Source organism: Polyergus mexicanus, unplaced genomic scaffold (genome assembly GCF_030449975.1).
Source record: "Polyergus mexicanus isolate NDT 795.1 unplaced genomic scaffold, iyPolMexi1.0 SCAF_26, whole genome shotgun sequence".
Taxonomy (NCBI): domain Eukaryota; kingdom Metazoa; phylum Arthropoda; class Insecta; order Hymenoptera; family Formicidae; genus Polyergus; species Polyergus mexicanus.
Genome location: NW_027223346.1, coordinates 144,798 through 166,129, shown reverse-complemented (window position 1 = coordinate 166,129; position 21,332 = coordinate 144,798). Strand labels below are relative to the sequence as shown.

Sequence of the window (21,332 nt, the reverse complement as noted above, 5' to 3'; positions counted from 1 at the left end):
CCGAACCTCATGAATAATGAAACTCCTTTCATCGCGCGCTGACGAGCGCATGAGAGATCGCCACCCTATTGGAAGCGTTTTTCGTTCTACCGGGAAGATGACATGCATAATGACAAATTGCACGCTACTAAGGAGAACCGCTCTGCGTATAATGCAGACTCTCGACAGACGCGATCGAGCATATTAATTCAAGTGATAAGTGATTTTCTTTCGCCATCACAGTTGTGACCGCTGGCGTTTATCAGAAACAGAAATTTGATTTAACGTGGGACACGCATTATTTTATCCATAACAATTGACAAACATGTATGATAAACACATAAAAACTTCACTCGTGCAACTTTATTACGATTTTATTTGAAAATTAATTATAATAGGACGAAAATAGCGCGAAGTGACAAAGTGACAAAAATTATAAATATTCGAAATACAGGCGACGCGAAAAGCAAGTGTAATAAATGATACGCGAATAAGAGCAGGAACGTGCCGCGCACGTTAACGTTTCGCTATTAACATCAGGTGTCAGGGAGCGTATCGCGTCCAAGTGAGCGAACAATCGGACCCGGAACCCGGAGCACCGACAGCCTGAGAGCGCTACGAGCTTGCATAATAATCCTGGCAGACTCTGCTCTCCCCCGACACAGTCGCGCATCGGCGGATTAGGCGAAGTAGGCACGCGCATACGCACGCACGCACGCACTTACACGCCCGGCGAATTAACCGGTGCAAGTGTTGGTAATGACTACATGGGAGGCACGATTCAAGATGCATGCGTGCACTTGGAAGAGAAGTAGCCCGCGGGTAACCGGCACGGCGGTCGGGAAAGAGATAACGCTCCGGACGACTAGTTTGCAGCATCATCCCTCGTCGGGAACATCGCCAGCTTGTCTCGCACAGACTCGAGACTAAAGATGGAATCAAATCCTTGACAAGCGGTTTCGTAACACGTTGCGATAGATTCGAGAAAATAAATGAACTACTCGCTGCGCTATATCGAAATCTAATGAAGCGTGTTTCAATCGGCATCAAATGGGTGTACGTATAATGAACGATGACTGATTCAGAATTGTGTGTGTGTGTGTGTGTGTGTGTATGTTATTAAGTATATTTAAAGTTGATTGCTTTCTCATAAAAGCATTGATTTTTATGAAGTTTACGCCCAAGTAAATTATCATCCAATTTTTTAATTGAATTATAATCAAACACTTAAGATTTACGAAAACATATTGAAACTCGATTCTATTTCTAACCGAGAAATGATTTTTCCAAGATCGCTTCCGTAACTTTGCGAGGATTACGCGTACAGCATGCGGGCGAAAATAATGCGTATCTGTCTTTCGATCTCGGCGAGAGGAAAAGAACCGGACAGAGTCTCTTAGATCGATGCATTGTCGGCGATGCTCGAGCGAGGTGCAAGCACCGGATAATTGGGGTTCTCGTATGCGGAATTATGCACGAAGGCACATGCGCACGGGCAAGAGATAAATGTTCGTTCGCATCATGATGCTCCAAGATACTGGCACTACCTTTCCGACGCGCATTAGGATTTTATCTTGAATCTGTATTTTGATGTTACAGTTAAAAGTCCTTTTACAAGGACCATTACTTGTACGAGAGTGCGAGAACATAAATAAAATTTTATATTTAATAATATTTTAATAATTTATAATATTTTATAATCTCTGATAAAATTGCGATTAATAACGAAGAAATTCGCTTGAAACAAACATGTTTTAGAGTTAAGACTCAAAATATATGTAAATAAAGTTTGAAGAATAAAAGACAAATTAATTTATAATTAATTGAATTAGATTTTAAATAAGCTATATATCAATGGATAGTATAAGATATTTTTGAACCGTCTTATGAAAATATTATTCTTTGACATTTATTATTATTTTTGAGGAGAATAATATACTTCAGTCATATAACATAACGTAATTAAGGCGTTAATTACTTACGAAAGTTCTGTTATTCAAATGGTTTCAAAATAAAATCTTGCGCTATCACGCGACTTACATTAGCGACTCTCATCGAGGGTCGATACATTTATACTCGTCGGTTTATGCATGTTTAAATTGGTGACCGCACGCTGGCCTTTACGTAAAGTACAAACTTTGTTGTCGGCGTCGATCGCAGGCTCGCGTGCGCTCGCTCGTTTTTAAGATATACCTGGCGTTTCCCAAATACCTGTTTCGCCTCGCTTCCCGTACGCGTCGCGTTTACTTATTCCTACGTCGGTTGCGATTGTCTTAAATTGACATGTCCTTGGATATATCGTGAATCTTTGTTATTAATTCTGCCGTCGCGCTTCCCTGTAATCGTGACTCACGCGACATTAACATAATTACTACGCACGAGATGGCAACATGTGCCCGTGTGCGTTTAAAAGATACGACAACTCGATACACACCTGCGGCGATTCCGGGGAGGTCTTCCGATGGTAACTCATTGAACCGGCAAATGAGAGACGCTACTCTCTTCCATACCGAGAAAGAGCCGTTCGTTCCCTATTCTCACGATGACTTATAGCAGAGGAATTATATACTTGTCTCTTGTCTCGTGCACTGCATTGAACGATATAGTACAATATTCGTAATTTCGTTGTCGATTTCTTCGTATATACAATACATTGCGAAAGAACGTTCAAGGTTAACGCGTTATGATGATGACGTGAACCATTCCGCTCCGAAGGTGCAAGCGCTTCGGAGACAGGATGCGTCTTTCTGAGGAGAGACCGTATACATCGTTCCATGTTAACAAAGGATGTTGATAAGGAAATGATTGACGGTTAGTTAATTAAACGATGTACTTTACGAACGTTTGCTATATTTAGTTCCGTAATCTCCGAGTATACAATTCCCTAGAAATAATCGGAGACTATTCTCTTAAATTAAATTCTCTTTGTCGCTTTGATTTTGTATATTTTGTATATGTTGTATATTCCGCATTTTCCTTTAACATATAGAAAATTCACGGCAAAGAAAGTATTCTCTATAGGATAGAAGGATATTCTAATTATAAGCAAAATATAATGCAAATATTTTTGCAATATAATTTATGTTTTATATAATACTTTAGATTAAAGTAAGTGAGATAGACAGAGATGTTTCAATTTAATTAAACAAATTCTATTCTGTTTCTTTGTGCTTCTTTGATATTTTCCACTTATTAAGTAAGCGTGCTTTTAAAATAGCGAGACGAGGATCGAGAAGATGGATCTCGTTGAGACTTCCCCTAGTTTTGACCTTTTTAGCCTCGCCTCAGGATCGGATAACAATTGCGATAATTACACCGTGAGACACCGATAATTACTTACCGGCACGGCACGACGCGACGCGCACGGATAGCCGCGTAATAACGAACGGCCGCCGTCACACATTTTCATGAAATGTCACATCAGATAATGATAGGTTGCGATAGAAACCGGAAAGAATTCGCAACATGTACCCCGATGGACGATATGCCCATTCGAGATGCGACGTCACAATGCAGCTGCGCGGAGATAAACGATGCGAACGAGAAGTACCGCCTTTCGATCTTTGCTCGCGTTCTAATTCGATAGAGTTGCCTGTCATCGAGAGAAATGCGTGTTCTGTCACGATTATTCCGCGTGTATATTTCACACGTGCAATTATTAACCCATTTTTCTCATTACGATCTATATTTCGTGAATGTTTCTGTTTTACTTATATTTATTTATAAACAATTTATACGATAAACTTCTCCATTTGTATTGTAGTTTTATAAATATAATTTGATAAAAATTAAATACTATCTTGTCTTTTACTTTGTTTCTCTATATTTTATAAATAAAATATATATGAAAAGAATATATGTAAAGAGCTTTATATCTATCGCAACTGTAAGTTTCTATCTTTATTGCCGGATTTTCGTTATTCTAGTAGATTTTAAATCTTCTGTAATATTTGACGCGTGTGAATATTTCTCTTCATCGTTTTTCCTCTTTGACGTTGCATCCATCGTTGCAGAAAATCATTGTCCGATACCGTAATATCGACCTCGGCGTATTGCCATCACCAGGTGGATGATGTTCGCACAACAGTTGTGGGAGTTTGTTTCTCGTAGATGGCAAAGGCGATGACTCGTGGCGCGCGGGTGATTGCGACGTGACACATGTGAAAGGACCATCTTCGAGGAAAGTGACCGTCAACCAGCGAGGTTCAAGAACCCCTCTTCGCTGGTGGATGCTTCCTCAATCCGTCCGCTATTTCCATGATTCTTCCCGAGTGACGTTTTCAAAAGCCATCGGGTTTACGAGCGTATCCCAGCTTTCTATTGTCGTCGGTCATAGGCCAATCACAGCTAGAGAGAACGTCGAGAATCTTTGGCTTCTACGCGGTAAAGTGCGCATTGATACCGTAATTCCTTCGCGGAAGTTCACAGAAGGGAATATTCCCAGACGGACAATCAAACAGCAGATTTAGATTTATTATTTATCATATCCTGGATAAAATATTCCGCGTAAAAAAAAAAAAAAATCAAAAATGTGTTAAATAAAGAAGAGAAAAATGGTAGAAATATAATTAATAGTAATTTATGAAATATTTAATCTTTTTTCTTGTATATATTGTATAGAATTGTTAAATATTTTGAAAATAACATATATTTGTATATAAAATTATATATATATATATATATATATATATATAATACAATCCTCGAATACATAATGCGTTTATCAATCGCATTATATTAAAATTTCCTCTATTTTGTATAATAGAATTTAAACAGATGATAAAAGAAAAAGAAAAAGAGAAAGAAAGGGAAAGGGAGAGAGTACCTCCACGAAAGACATAGCAAATGAAATTAAGAAACTGCATCGGGATTTTCTCTAACGCCGTTTATTGCTGTACTAGAGATCGACCTCTGACGGAGTCAAGCTCGCCGTCAAGATGTCTTGACAGACAAGACGCGAATAAGATGGGGAGAGACTTCTTCTTTCCGCTCAAGCTTGTTTTCGCGTTTTCCTCAGGATCCTGCATTGTTAACTGGTAACCGAGAAATGCCGTACGCTTGGCGATGTGATTTACTCTCTAATTGATTTACTTCTCCAGGATATAATAAAGTCTAATTCTGCTGTTTAAATGTCAAGAAAGTGAGAACGATAGATGAAGGCAGAACGAATCTTTTTCACTATCGTGTATATTGATATCGTTTATAATATGTTATAACTGGTTTTTTTTTTCCCCTAACGTTTTGTAAATAGAATTAAAGTATATGTGTGTTGGGCGCACACATAAATTATATTTTTTTCTTTCAGGCTATTATGTAAAACATTTACACATATTTTTTTTGTAATACAATATATTCAATATTGCTAATGATGGGATATTATCTAGCAAAAATATAATTGAACCGTTCAAGAGAAAAAAAATTTTTTAAAAAATAAATAAAATAGAAGCAAATTGAAAAATTGCAAATTAATATAAACTTTTTCTTCGTTTATAAAAAAATAATACATATTATAATTATAAATACAGACGGTAAATGCTTTGAACAAATTTATTTTACAAATGTAAAAACTTGCGCCCGCGCGCGTGAATCATCACGCAACGATCGTTTATTATACATATTATATATCGCTCGCATGAATATTTCGTCGACACGTGTTATGCCATTGATTCGTAAATGCTTCGCGTGGCAGACGCCGCGACGCCGAGACGAAATGCGAATAACAACGGCGCCTGTGTTACAGAATAGGATTTCCGTGCCATGAATCTCGGTTCCACAAGGTTCATTGTGAAACCGCATCGAAAGCCACGGTCTTGAATTCGCGTTTGCGAACGTACCATGAGCCGATTCGAACCGGTCTCTGTTACATGCTCAAAGAAATTTCGTGCTCGTGCGACCGCATTGTGAACGTCGTCGTTGCATCTATTTAACCATTTTTTACATACTGCGGAATGAGTTGGACGGCAAATGCATGCTCACGCACCATGTTTTATTTCTCAATCCGCGCAATTGTAAGATATGATAAGTAATTGTTTCTGGATTTAATTTTTATTATTCCTGTGTCGTCCTAAATTATATAATTTATCTTTCACTTTTCATTGTATCTTTATTTGATTTTCTTAACGCGCACACTATACGCGTGTTGTTTTTATTATTATTTTTATTATTTCATAACTTTATAATATTTTTGTGTTTCATGTATTACTATTTTTATTCCAACGGATTTTTCTCCAGAATGTAATAAAATTCTTTTTGTCCGTCTATCTACGCGCGTTTAATTGTAGATGCTGTTTTATAATGGCGAATATTGGGCGATCGCGATGCGATGCCTTTGCCACGTAGACGCCAGGCGGCAAGTCGCGCTAAAAGGACGCAGGGGTAGGGCCTAATCTGCATTTTAAACGAGCCATACCGCTTCGCGCAAAGAGGAAATCGGTCTGCGCACGCCTGTATTCACGGTGCGTTACCGGCCAGAAAGCCCCATCGCGTTGTACATACGCGCCGCCCGCATACACACACACACACACACACACACACACACACACACTCATTGCCATATCCGAGATCCCCAAGCCGCAGGATGGTTAGATCGCATCTCTGCGTGATCCATCTCGGGACCCTTTCGCATGGATATTCCGAAATACTTCATGTGAAATGCATACGATAATTTCTATTTCTATTTTCCGATTAACACATTATGTTAATTGATACGTAAAAAGAATATAGAAATTCCGTTCAATCCGTTCCGTTGTGTTTTATTGGATCGTTCAGTTTTGTTACAGTTATTAATTTGTGCAAACATCGATTAGAACGATTCAGTTATTTTTAAGAGGATGACACCGAAGCATATCGATTGTGATATTTTTTGTTTTGGTTCGAGTACAAAATAGTACTAAAAATTTAAGTAAATACAAATTTAAGTACTACTTTAAATTTGATAAAATCTTCTCGCGCACTATAAATATCTCTCGCGTACGTTTGACAAACAAATCATTCCTTCCGCCTTGGCTTTCTATCATTTTCTACATATTCGCTTAATTTTCTCTATCCAATTAACCATGATCAATACTTTGGAAAATATGCTCATTAAAAACCAGTCGTATGTCGCGCACGTCACGCAAATTTACGCGAATCGCAATTCACGTATATAGACGGTAACTCGGCGACACGCCGTAGATATCCACGCTCGCTCTCTCTTTTAGCTCTGTTAGCCTCTGCACTCGACCGTTATATTTTTTCGCATCGAGAACGATATCATGGTTAAGACTTATTTTCCCCATTCGGATCGCGAGAGAGACGGCTCGGGAGCGCAAAGTGAAAGACGTCCGACTCGAAGAAGTAACGATGTCATGCCGATTAATTTGATCGCGCGCACAGCGTGTTTACCACGGGCGGTCGGCGGGGCGCGTGCGCGTTTTTTAACCGGGGGTCCATGGGGAACAAGTTCGCAAATATCTCTCTCTTGCTCCCGCTTCCTCGCGGCAGCCAGATCGCAATCAGTCTTGCCGGACTTTCATCAGATCGGGCCGCTGCGAAATGTATGTTTCGATGTACCCGCTCCGCTACTTCCGCGCGTGTTACTCGACCTTTGTTTGTCTGGCTCGTGTAGATACAGACGCGTCGATGCGTACGCTGTGTAGTGCGGCCAGCGATTAAATGAGCCCTCGTCAGTCGCGTGCACGTGTCTGTCTGTCACTTGGACAGCATCCGGTACGGCAGCCGCGCCGCGCGCCGCGTCTATCGGTCTCTCGTGTCTCCCGTATAGGCGTACCTTTCTCTCTCTTTCCCCCCTCGTTAATCGTCTGTTACGGATTCTTTCCTTCAGATTAAGCGGATATCGGGAAACGTGTGTTCAACTATGCGCTGCTCTCGCCGTGCGATTGCATTAGCGAGCTAATTCATTTGCGGACGTTTATTAATACAGCTTACGATCAACTTAAAAAACTAATCATTTTTATCTCGAAGATAGAAATTATTTCCAAGTTACACATATCCGCGATTTTAGAAACAATGCAAGTGTACGCGTATCTCTTTTAATTCACATAATTATAAATATATCGAAACACTTTTTTTTATTTCTTCAGTATAATTTCAAAAATGTATGACTTTGATTCATGTTCTATTTTAATTAATAAATAGTCTCTCGTTTTCTCACATAAATATGTTTTTTTTTATTTTTATAAAAGTAAAAAGTACCACGATTTATATTATTTCTTCTTTACATCCGGCGCTTACTGTTAATAAAAAAGAAAGTGATTCTAATTTGTTGAAATATTTTTTAAGAGGCAGCTTTCAAACTAGTCTTGACGTATACTAATAGTATGCGCATCAATGCGCGATCGTCCTAGTCGCGTATAACGGTGCCCGCAATTGCGTCGCAAAAAATCATTGATAAAGTGAAAATTATTACACGACGATGTACGGGGTGGTGCGCGATAAACTTTTTAGAAAACGAGCGATATCGAGAGCGATGAAATTCAACATATCCGCGTTCGCACTTAACGGCCTAATGCGAATTCCGCGACGATAAGCTCTGATTTACGTTCTCGCCGGAATCTCCCGTTTTCTTCAACAATCGCTGAAAACATACATGGCTTTTCCGCGTGCAGAACGTAAGACACTAGCCGTGCGAATTAAATCGAGGGGGCAGTGTACGTACGTTCGTAAATCACGCAGTGAAAGTCGCTTAGTTTCGGCGCCAGATACATCTCTCGCGCGACATTTTATCCCGCTAATGAGACACATGGTTGACAAGCGAGAGGGCCCCCGGTTCCTTATCGCGCGCATCATAAACGTTCCTTCTTCCTTCGTCATGGTCACACTAGCTTTGTATTCTCTTGTTGCTTTCGCACTGATTGGTCTTAGACCGCTGACAATGCGGTAATACTGGACGCTCGATGAAATTTCGCGATATCGCGCTTTCCCTTCGTGCTATGTTTGTCCTCTTAAGTTTCGTTGCTATTTTACTTAGTTTTATGATTTGTTTTGCAGTTTTATTACGTGATTTGATTTTTATTTCGGGACATTACATATTCAGGGTATTATTGACACTGTCAATGGGAGCTGCTGACAAGTTATGCCAAGACATATCATATAATCTATCGCGCGTGACATTTTAATGTATTGATGAATCGTAATAAAAGTTTATTTCACGCGATTCGTTAGAGCGCGACTTGGTTTAGTTTCGTGTGTACATGTATCGTTATTTTTGTTATGTCTTCGAAGGACTTTTAACCCTATAATAAACTTACTCGCATACATATACTTTTTATAATTAAGGATACCTAGTAACTGAGGCAATTCGAAATTTCTCTCGTGTTCTTGTACATCATAGTTTATTGAACGTGCAACGAGGCACGATAAGTGTCGTGTGTGCATGCCCGCTTTAATGAAATAAAAGAATCGATGTGTGCCAAGTGTGAAAATTTCTACGATTAGACTCATGGTTAGTGCTTCCTATCCGTTAGTTTCAGATTAAATCGCAATTTTTTTAAATATGTTTTGCTATATTATCTGTATCAATTGAAAAAGAGTGTACATTTTATTTATTATGAAAAAGATTTTTTTCGAATAAAATAAAATAACAATTTATACATATTGTAATTTAAAATCAAAAATATTTTCTGTGAACTAATAAATTTTTAAAATAAAATATAAAAGCAATGTTGTATATTGTATTCATCCAGTAGACGTAAAAAATCAAGCGTTATTACATAAAAAAAATTATTTGCAGATGGATTTAGTTGTTTTATTTTCAAATTCGCCGCCTGTAATTTTCTTTTCTTTTTTAGCATTTTGTGATAGTTTTCCTAATCTTCTCTCTAATTGTGTAATTTTACGCGAATGTGTTCTTTCTAATTGTGATCTTTGATATCTCATTTCTTTCGTGGGTGTTTTTTTTTTTTTTTTGTAATTTTATTAGATTAGCGTTGCATGTATTTTCTACTGCCGTTTACAAATATTGTAAATTTGTTCTACAATATATTCGCCATGTTTCATAATTTATTAGATGAATCTGTAGAAAGGATTATATATAAGTTATGAATATACAGAATGTCCCGTAATTAATAGTAGATCACATTTATCGTACAAAAGAAAAAATGATTTAATGAGCAATCTTTCCTGTGTAACAATGTAACACGTTCACAAATACACAACTGTCGGCAATATCAGAAGCGTTATCGCGATTTATTCCTAGGCCATCTCGATACATTGTAACGTTTAATTTAATATCCAGCCTTACGGCTCGTATCTTTTCATCTCGGAAGGAGAAGAGATCGCGCGTCGAAGGTGCGAGATTCTCTCGAGACTTGCACCTTGCAATAACGCCTACATATGTATGTCGGCTCGTGACTATGTGGCTCGTGTAAGTAATTAGATGATAGGATAGCGCGAATAAAGGGCACTAAACGAATGCACACAGTATACTTCGTGTTCGCGAATAAAAGAGCGTAGCAAATGAAATGGACTCCTCTCTTTGATCGTCCGCAAATTTTCATTATCGAGACTGAAGAGGCGGGATATGTGACTGCATTCCGCGGCGAAATGAAATTTTACCAAATAGAGTTAGTCAATTGGAAGATTCGACCGACGACGAATCTCATCGATTCATCAATGCAAAATTAATTAACTCGCGGCAAAGTAATACAGATAATAACATTGATCGCGTAATTTAAGAAATTTAAGAACATTCTCATTAGATATTGTTTGATATATTTTTTCATATACATGTATACAGGTATAATTTGATTTTTTACGTCTATTGGATGAATGCAACATATATGATATTGCTTTTATTTTAAATTTTTATTTTTTATTTTAAAAATTTATCTCCTGTCTGATCGATCTATTATCAATTACGGGACATCCTGTATACTCATAACTTATAAATAATTTGATTGTAGTAGACTTTATATGTGCAATATAAATAGATATTTTATTCTAACAGAATCAAACTAATCAATATCTTTGCTAAAAATAAAATTCGATATCTTTTTTAAATGCCTCAGCTTATTTTTTAGAACAATTTAAATATAAAAAAAGCAATATTTTTTTATTTAAAATCACATGTTCAAGTATCAAGTTACATGATTTAACTATAACTATTCAACTTTGGATTCGTTGCGGTTTATGTTGTAACATCTTAGCATACAAAAGTATGTATTTCACGATGCAATCTCCGACGTTAACACATTCCGCGCGAAATATTCCGCACCTTCTTTCGCCTGTATACGAAACGCTTTGACTCCGTTTAAATTTGATTCGCGTTCTTGCTCATCAGGGCGCGTTCTTTAATAGAGAAAGGTAAAAAGGACCAGTCACTGGCTGACTGCACGTTCTCTTAATTTTGGGTGTATCCTTACAGCATGAATTATTCTGTAATTAGAGTGTGATTAACGTACGTTGTGTTGTAATTCTTTTCACTTTCGTGTGCAATTTATTTACGAAAATTCTAATTAGTTTTCTATTTGCACTATATTTTCTATTATACACTTTTCTCTTTTTTATCTTTAATTGTATCTTGTTTTTTTTTTTTTTTTTAATACTTTTCTTATTTGCGAGAGAAAAAAAAAGTATTTCTTACGTACAGAGAATATTTGGTAAAAACTACATACGTACTACGGAAGTGCTTAAGAGTGCTCCATCCATATAGGACGAAAATTACGATGTTTAACGCGAAAGCATTTATCTATCCAAGCTGATTAAGAAACGAGATATAATACGCGATCCATTTATCTGATTGTAGGGGAACGAGGCAGTGGTGCCCGAGGGTTGGCCCCTAACGTTAGGTGGCAGTGGTCTGATCCTGCATCTGGGTGAGCTCGAAGCGTCCGCGCTGCGTCTTGGGGAATGTTACCTCTGCGTACGCAGCGTAGCTGCTGCAACTACAACTGCAACCACCTCGTCGGTCAACGGCGTTAAGACTGCCGGTAAAGCCGCCGAGCAAAATACCGTTGAGGTGAGTCACGTTCTATTTCGTTCTTTTTCTCCTTCTCTCTTTTCTTGTCGTCGCGAAAGGATCGTCGCGAATGATGTTCTATGGATATCGCCGCGAGAGAACGACAACTTTGTCTTAATGACCGAGTCGAAGACTCGGCCGGAATTTCTGGCATTCCTTCCGAGCGAGATCGATCCTCGACATAAATATTATACCAGTCATCGCGTATGCGGATATAAGCATGTAATAGGACTCGCGTTATTAGATGTCCGTTTAAATCTCCCTCTCAGGTAATAAAAGACATATTTCTTTGAGAACGCTGATACGACATTATCACGCTTATAACGTTTTTCCGTTCCTAGACAATTTGTGCCGAACAAGCCAATTTATCGCGACGATAAGTTACAGCTAAATTTTTATATATTTTTTTTTTTTTATATTTTTACTTAGCTTAATTAGCGAAAAATCTTTTATTATCAATAGTTTAATCTCTGTGGGAAACTATTGTTATTTTAATATTTTTATTACGGGGAAAGAATTAACTTTAAATTAAAATTTGAAGCAATTTATAGTCAAGAATTTCTTCATGTTATATTTAAAAAAAAAAAAAAAAAAAAAAACTGCGAATGGATAAAAGTGCAACAGAGTTAAAAACAAAGCTATATATACTACTGTTCGCAGATAGCAATAGTCTGGCGAACTACGTCGATGAGGGCCCCGGGGATCTTAGGTTGGGATCGTGAGGACGAGTTTATGGATTGGCGGGAATTGACGAACAAGGGTCAGACGAGCTCGTCAGCGAGCACGGCGAGCTCGAATCTCAGCGGAGCGCAATCCTCTGGTGCGATGAAGGCCACCGGTCGTCCGCGGCGAAGATCGCGCGAGGACGCGCGTCCAAGGACACGCGAGAACAGCGGCGTCGAGCATCGTCGGGAGGAGGCCAGATCCATCGACAGGCTCGAGCATCAACCTTGTCGCGAGAATCTCGCGATCAGCAGCAAGTCCGCTCGTCGTACTACCACGGTGATGAAGTCCAAGTCCGCATCCAGCGTCGACGCTTGGAAGGAGGATCTCGACGGCAAACTCGATCGAGGTTCGAGTTGCAGGGCGCATTCCAACAACTCCTCCAATCTCACTTGTGGCGAGGAGGGTCGCGTCAAAGTGAAGCGGTGCGCCAATGTCGTCTCCTCTACGGTGATGGAAAAATGGAAGGAGAGCAGCAGGTGCGAAACGCGCAGCAGATCGATCGCACCGAAAGATCTGAAGAGTCCGTTGCAATTTGAAGAGAGCATTATGCGGCAAAACAGCGGCGCTAATGATTCGCCGAAGGATCTCGAGGACAGATTACGGAACGTAGGTGGTCCTGGTGACGTCACTGACGAGGATCTGCCGGCGTACATAGTCAGTCTCCTTGTCACCGTTGAGAGAAAGATCGAGAGGGTCTCGCTCGACGATATGACGTTTCCTTGTCCGGCGTGTAGGAACATAGACACGGACGACCCGCTCTTAGGATGCAGATGCGCGGGCGACGACTGCGGCTGTGGCGTCGGCGAGGATAACCGCGACTGCTCTTCCTCCGTATCCGTCTCGCGGAAGGAACAATCCGCGAAGAGTTTCGAAGTGGCAGGAATCAAGCATATCGATAGTGACGACGAGGAGGAAGTGCGGATGGGATTTGGTAAGTAATTATCAATATTTTTAATCTTTGAACTTTTTGCTTTACGTTAAACTTAACGTGAAATAATAAGAATAACTATCCAATCTTTTATATATATATATATATATATATATGGGATATAACGACTCGAAAATATTTTTCTCCCTTACACAAATAATATCTTTATTTAAAAAGATAAATTATTCGTAAGATGTAAATTAATGAATAGTCGAGGGATAGTTAACGAGAAATCGCGGCTACATTGTTAAGTTTCAATTCCGGAACGATCGTTTATCGGGCGTTTATCGGTTTATGAAAATTTGCGAATGATCTTTGCCGAGCCAGTACACTCAGCTGCTCGCATTCGATGAACCCTCTTATGCACGGAGACGCATATGTGTGCGTATATACGTGTATGATTTACCGACAATTAAACTTGCGCGGCGCGCCAAACTTGAAATTCTGGTCCAAGTACGGCGTAGGCGGCGTACCTTGTAAAGTGGCTACTTCATGTCATGCCGTCTATTGAAAAATCCGAATGCTACTTGTATGCACCGAATCGGCGTGCTTGCACTTCGTTTGTAGCGGTGTGAAAAAGTTTCGCGGTGAGACTCGAATGCGTGTGAATAGAATCGTTGTACTAGTGATGTTATATTCCGATATGCATGTGCTCGCGTGACATGCGAATACACTCGCCTTTACAGCCTGAAGCTGCGACAAAATTTATGATGGAAATATTTCTTGCTGAATAAAATACTGAAAAACCGGAACGTGTGTTTAATAGAGCCTTCTATATTAATTCGTAATTTATTCCGCATTAATATAATATATATATATATATATATATATATATATATATATGTGTGTGTGTGATTTAACATATATGGGTGTAATTAATTAGATTTCGAGAATACAGATGTTGACTTTCCTTTTGTCTTTTTTTTCGCAAATTTTATTTTTGTAAAGACTTTAATTATTATTGGTTTCTTAATTGATATGATAACAATATATGTTCAGAAATATATAGGTTTGAAAAAATATTTATTTATGCTTTTACGGTATCTTAGCTATCTTTCCATCTTAATTTATTCAAACTAAAGTCATCAAAATTGAATGAATTTTATTTTACTTTGTTTTATATTTAATAGTCATTAATTATTAAAAAAAAAAAAAAAGATATTTGCTGTTTTACTCTAAAATTGCATCGGACAATTAAAGCGGAACAATGCAAGCTTCTTGCTTGAATCAGGTCGAGAATCTTTCATTCTCTCTCTTTTCCTATCTATCTCTTTCTCTGGGTGCAGTAAATTTTCAAGTCATGTGTCACAATCCGGGCTTAATCCGTCTCCCCGGGGCATCGTTAACGAGCGGTGACTCTCGCGTTGGCGACGCAGGCGTAATTGTAACGGACGAGTATGCAAATTGTCGGCGCGTTCGCTTGTCACTCGATCTTTCGTCGTGGGACTCGCCAAACGAATCACTCGCGCGGGCCCGGACGGACCGAGCCGGACCGGATCGGACTTTAAAGTCTCTCGCGGCTCTTCTTGCCGATCTCCTTTCGCGTCCTCCCACGCTCGTCTCGGCGCGTCTCTTTGGTAACCGCCGCGCCGACAGGTTTGCAAAGTCGAGAGCCTTTATCCGAAACGTCGCCACGTCGGCGGCGTCGACGTATAAAAGTGAGTCTACAGCATTCGTCGTTCCGTTGCGTGACATTTCACACGTGTAATTATTGTCACCTTACAAGCGGATTCTTTTTCTCGATTCCTTTGCCTCCAATGTTCTCAATTTTCAAATCTATCCTTTTTTCGTTCGTCATATGCAAACATATAGTTTAAAGTCATATAATTGTCTTTTTACAGTTAGAGTTTATAGACGTGTCTTGAATTGTCATTTTAATATTATCTAGAACAACTGATTTAACAAATAAATATTAAAAATAAAACGGTTTCGTATACTCTTTACGAGTTAAATATACGGGAGATTATATGAACATGAAAACCAATCCTTTAAATCACTTCATTCATGATTGGTAGCAATAATTCATAATAAATTCAGGTTTTTTTTTTTTTTTTAGTAAGTACTAACTCTGTTATGAAAGTAAAAAAATTTGTAAACATTTATTATTCTCTTAGAAATAGCAATTTTGATGTTTCTATGATGTATCTACGATGGATTAAATGAAAAAAATACAAAAAATTTGATCGAGACTTTTGATTCTATGTATAAAAAACATAACATTATGTTACAAAAAAGATAATTCTTCTCACACTGTCAATTATCATTCCATCAAAATAATCATTGAATGAATTGAATATTCCGAATGATCAAGATTTTCTCCTCCTATGTGTGGGGCAGAAAACGAGAATATTATGTTACAATACCACGTTAATGTCGATTCTACTCGTCGTTGTAGGAATGACTCGCGCAAAACGCGCGTAATCGTCGTAACAATTATTTTTTAGTTGGCGGCTTCCTAAGTCTCTCCACATACACACGCAGGAACGGCGAACCGCAAATACCGCGGACCGTTGCCAACTATTACGACCGAATCACGCGTCCGTTATGGCTTGCAATTGGCAGCTTCGGTATATATTGTATATGCTCGAACACGTTTCCTGCGACTTTTCTGCGGCTGGTGTGTCAGCGACGTTTATGTTCGCGGCGCGAGAGGCGAGCGACCTGCTCCGACAGTGAATGAACGGAGTAACGAACTCGTCGATGAGTATTCGTGCTAATGACATACGGCAAAACAAAGCCGATCTTTCCGCAACGTTGAGAGGAAAAAAACAGGAAAACCGTTGAATAAAAAAAAAAAAAAAATTGGCTATGACGAATCGAAATACAATATATTTTATGAACAATGTTTATCAGATACATTTATAAGATAATTGATTTTTCGCGATTTTACTTCTTTCGAATAAAATTAGATTTTGTGTAAATAAATTGATAACGAGCGCAAATTCACACTGCGAAAATATTAAATTAAATTTCATAATAATGATTCGAATTTCAATACACGAGATTAGAAGTTATTTCAATCGAAACAAGTTAAGAGATTATTTCTCGTTATAGATGCTTTGAATTCTGCGTCGCAATAAATGCAAAAAGAAATTTTTAGTCGAGAAAAAAAAATATAAGTAATAAATTAAAACTATTGAAGAGAGAATGTATTAAAATATATTTTCTCTTCTGCTTTATTTAAAAGTTATTCTTGTTTTTCGAATCAGGTGATGAAACATATAAAGAAAATACTCTTTTGTATACAGATATGATATGTGTTTCACGGAGCTTGTAAATAAAATGAATAATCGATGAAAATTAAGATAGTCGTGATAGTGAATAATAAGACGGCGTGGCATCGATAATTCTATCCGTATTTCTCTATCTCTATTTTGGCATTCGATGATCAAGTGCGGAGAACCGGTCGTTATTCTTATCCTCGCTCGGAACGTCCGTTTTGTTGTCATCGTTTCGTAACCTGCATAGCCGACATGATTACACTTATGGCACGCCACGCCATACGATCGATCGGACATGACTTTGCGCCGGTTGTCGTGTTCATTAGCATGTGGACATCTCATTGACGGCACAGCTCGGTCTCGTCGGCGCGACCCACTCGTTTTCGCGTCCAGGTTTGTCGGCATGCCGCGGAATATAATCTGCCCGTTGTGGGATATAAACGCCAATGCCCACGCGTGAGGATGAGAGAGGAGAATATCATCGGGAATGAGTTACGCCGCGTGACAACGCGGAATGCATTCGATTTAGCTTCCTTCGACCTCGAAGGTACGAGAAAAGAGACCGTGTGAGTAAAAGGAAAAATTTACTACCCCTAGAACGTTCCGAGAAAATTGATCGTCCTTATAAAATGACTTTTTTTTTATTCAGTTCCGTTTACAATAGTGAGTTTATTGGGGGTTTGCAATTTCTGGCAATGCCAGAGATTGATGTTGTGAGATTATTGGGAAACTCTCACATTTTCACATCCTTCTTGTGTAAGTTCGACGACCTTATTCGATGGGTCGTGACGTGCGTTTTCTGCCTCGCAATTCGACGTGTACAATTCTCTGGAAGCTGTTTTTATTCGCGAATATTTCTCTCTCGATTAAGTCTACGGTTATCCACGATACATGATGATTTTCTCAATCTAGACGGAGAAATTCGCGACTCGCGCAAATTCTTTGAACGCGGCGTCGCTCTCCGCGTGAGATCCACAAGAACCAATCTCGTATCGCGACGGTTAATTCTCAGACAGTCGACAACAAGACACGAGCAGGAAGAATGCGGCGAGTTTTATCTAGCGTTGTCGCGACCGACCCAAGAAAATCATCGACTTTAACAACGGCAATAACCGCACAGCGCATACTCTTCGTATCGGCAGAAAAAAAAAAACTATGAGCAAGAGTAGCGAGGCGATTCTCTTGGCTTCCATTCTTAACACTAGAAAATGCTCGATGCCTTTCTCAATATCTTTAATGTTTAATTTATCTCCGTATTTTCTTAAGGCGTGAATATAATATACTAACGAAAAATATTGTCGTATGTTATATTTAATTAATATCTTTTGGAGAACATTACGAAGATGCTCTAAAAGATTTTCTAAACTTCATTTAATAAAAATACTTAAAATTATCAATATCTCTATTCTCATCGTTTCCTTTTTTATATATATGTAGTATACCGAATGTTATACAAATTATATAAAAATAAAAAAAAATAAAAAAAATTATTGATGATTATTCGCAAATCATTAGTAAAAATTAATAATAAATTGAAGATAATATTCTTTTCTCGTTTACACACAACAAGATATTACACTAACCTACTTTTTATCATTTATTATCTATGTTTAGAATTTAAATTTAAAATATTTAGCTGAAAAACAGTCAACCGATCAATTTTATTTGATGATCAAAATCATTAAAATTAGCTAAAATGAGTCTTATCAATTAGCTAAACGAGTTTAATTTAATCGAAATCTGCTTTTGCAATAACGGTAATTATAATTGCTGAGCAACGCGCTCTCCGTGGCATGATTATAGAGTCAAAGGTTCTCGCGCGAAAGCGAGAAATAGCATGAAATATAAAATAGGTGCTAACGATCAGCTGATATCGATGTAGCTATTTTTTCGCGGCGGATTAGATTATACTCTGAAGAGAAACTACTTAAGATGCAACTTAATTCGCCTATTTTATTGTTTCTCGCGCTCCATCGTGGAATTTTATTGCTCGGTGTCGTCGGAGGCATGTGAAAGCTAGTAAATTTTATGGGACTCGTTATCGAGACGTATTTATCGAATAACTGACCATTCTCACGCTTTTTCTTTCCGCGAAGAGAACGTCGGTGTCGCTAAAGCTGCCGATATTTAAAGGTTTCTCTATCATCGTCCACTAATAGTCTTATTAATTAATTGATCGCGCTATGTGTGAACGTTTGTTCATATAAAAAATTATCTCTTATGAAATATATTCCTTTTAAGAATATATATTGCCTCTTGGAATTATACTCGTCTCTATTAAAATTTATATATTTCTTGTTAAAAAGAATATTATCAGATATATTTTACGTCAAATTAATAACAATATGTGAAGTTATTCATTTATCAATTATCTTCTCTCTATAAATATTTATTATAATTTTATTTGCGATATTTTCAAAAGCGCGCGCGTGGGTATTTTGTTTCTTACACTTAGATTTTCATCTTTTCTTTACTTGCTCTCGTGGCATTTTTCGTAACACGATCGCTTACGGGGATAAAGAGAATAAATAGTGAGTCGTGATGTATCGCTGCGAGCTTCTGCATTGCCGTCGTGCATATCTGAAAGTTTTCCAATCGGATTGAAGCGTTTCGGAGTAGACGAGCGACCCGTGTTCCGCGCGGGTTGATCGAACGTCTCCCGGGCACACGGGCCGACTATACTTAGTAGCTCATTGATCGTCCCCACTGCGGCCCTCAATCATATCTACTTAAGCGGGAATCAAGCGGCTTCCACAACGGAGGCTGTTCACCTCTCGTGGCGCGGCGCGGCGCGGCGCGGCCGTTCGACGAGGCCGCGCTATATCGGGTGTAGAACGAGAAAGCGAATCATCATTCGTTCGGACAATCCGTATTTGCCGATTATACTCATCGCGTTGAATCCCGCGGGATTGCTTGTTTGCACGAACTAACAGAATGATTGCCAACCGTTTTCCCGAGGCTGTTACTTGCCTATCGGGACGGTTATCGATTTTTCGTTTCTTACGCAATTCAATTACGTTGCAAGACAATTGGATTAATTCCGAGTTTTATTACGTTTGTCGACGATGATTGAACTGGATGAGCTTCGCTTCGCGGCATTCGTTTGCTATAAACATCGTCTTTTGAAACGTTAATGTGATGTTTTTGATTAAATTATTGCTGATCGTAAACTTTGGAAATCGCAACTATTAATTGAAAAATTTAATTCTTAAATTAATCCTAAATACATGACTTTTGTCATTATTTTAATTCAAAGATCTGACATAAAAAAAAAGAGATATATAAAAGTGTCATATTTTTAAATCATTATTTTCACGTAAGGAAGATATTAAACAAAAATCATTTTACGTTTATTTATAACTTTATGTAGGTACTCTACTACTGACACTAATAAAACATTATATATGCTAAAATTAAGAGTACATAAAAAATCAATATACGGAAATAATTTTTTTTACACTTTTTCTCTCGGAATAAAAATAAGAAATATTTAAGCAAACTTATTTTATATAATCCTAAAATTTTTGACATCTAAAATTTTTTTTTTATGTCAAGTCTTTGATTATTTATTACTGTTCTGTCTACTTTCATAGAATTCCCGTATTATCAATTGTCAAAGCGTATCCTGGATCGTGAAAAGGGAAGTTGTCTCTATTAATCATAATGCAGATAGTGATCAAATTGCCATCACACGCGACATCGTAAAATCTGGTAGCGCAGTCGCCGGTGGATCTTTTGATCCGACCGTGAATAAAGCGATCTTCAACGAGCCGAATAAATGCCGCCACATTACACGGCTCATTACGCTATGATGTTATTTACAAACGCCGTGTATACTATAGAAAATAAAGAACAACGCAACGGAAGTCCATTAGACGCTTCCTCTTATTAATACGCAGCCTCCTATGTGTGTACGGTTTTTTTTTTTTTGCATGGAAAAAAATCTCTTACCTGATTGAAGTGGCATCAGCTGTAATATGCACATGTAAAAAAAGTTTACAGCGTTTACGAATAGGGTGAAATGTTATAGTTAATATTTAGCGCTGGATATTAATATGTACGACATCGAATGGTAATGTAATTTTTATAATTTTTCTTATTGTTTTTAATAAATTTATTATGGGCATCTTTATATATTGTATATATATATATATATATGTATATAAATTTTACAAACTTAGTTTATATTCTTTATAAGATTATTGTGAGTTTGTTGAATAAAATTTATGCAGTGATCAAGCTTAAGAATTCCTGCACATTGATTTTCTCGGAACATTTTGTTGAATAATTTTTCTTTGCGAATATAGAGTATTAATTATAATGTGAGTTTACGCATGATTTTTCGATTACGCGATTGATTCTAATTACGCGCTCCTTTTTTTTTTTTTTTTTTTTTTTTTTCTAATAGAAGATATTTCGATTAAGAAAGAAGATTTAAAGCGCCGGATTTTTATTTTGAAAAAGAAGAAGATTTTAATTATAAAATAAAAGGAGAACATTTAATAAATCTATTTAAGCGAGA

General features: G+C 37.8%; 1 protein-coding gene across 3 annotated transcripts in view; it reads left to right on the top strand.

Annotated features, from left to right (window-relative positions):
• The window catches only part of LOC138943409 (puratrophin-1), a 276,837-nt gene that overhangs the window by 124,644 nt on the left and 130,861 nt on the right, over nucleotides 1-21,332 (top strand). For all 3 annotated transcript variants that reach the window (XM_070314241.1, XM_070314239.1, XM_070314240.1), the window contains exons 3-4: nucleotides 11,723-11,935; nucleotides 12,596-13,592. In XM_070314241.1, the coding sequence (XP_070170342.1) occupies nucleotides 11,723-11,935; nucleotides 12,596-13,592 (1,210 nt within the window). The remainder of the gene's footprint in view (nucleotides 1-11,722; nucleotides 11,936-12,595; nucleotides 13,593-21,332) is intronic.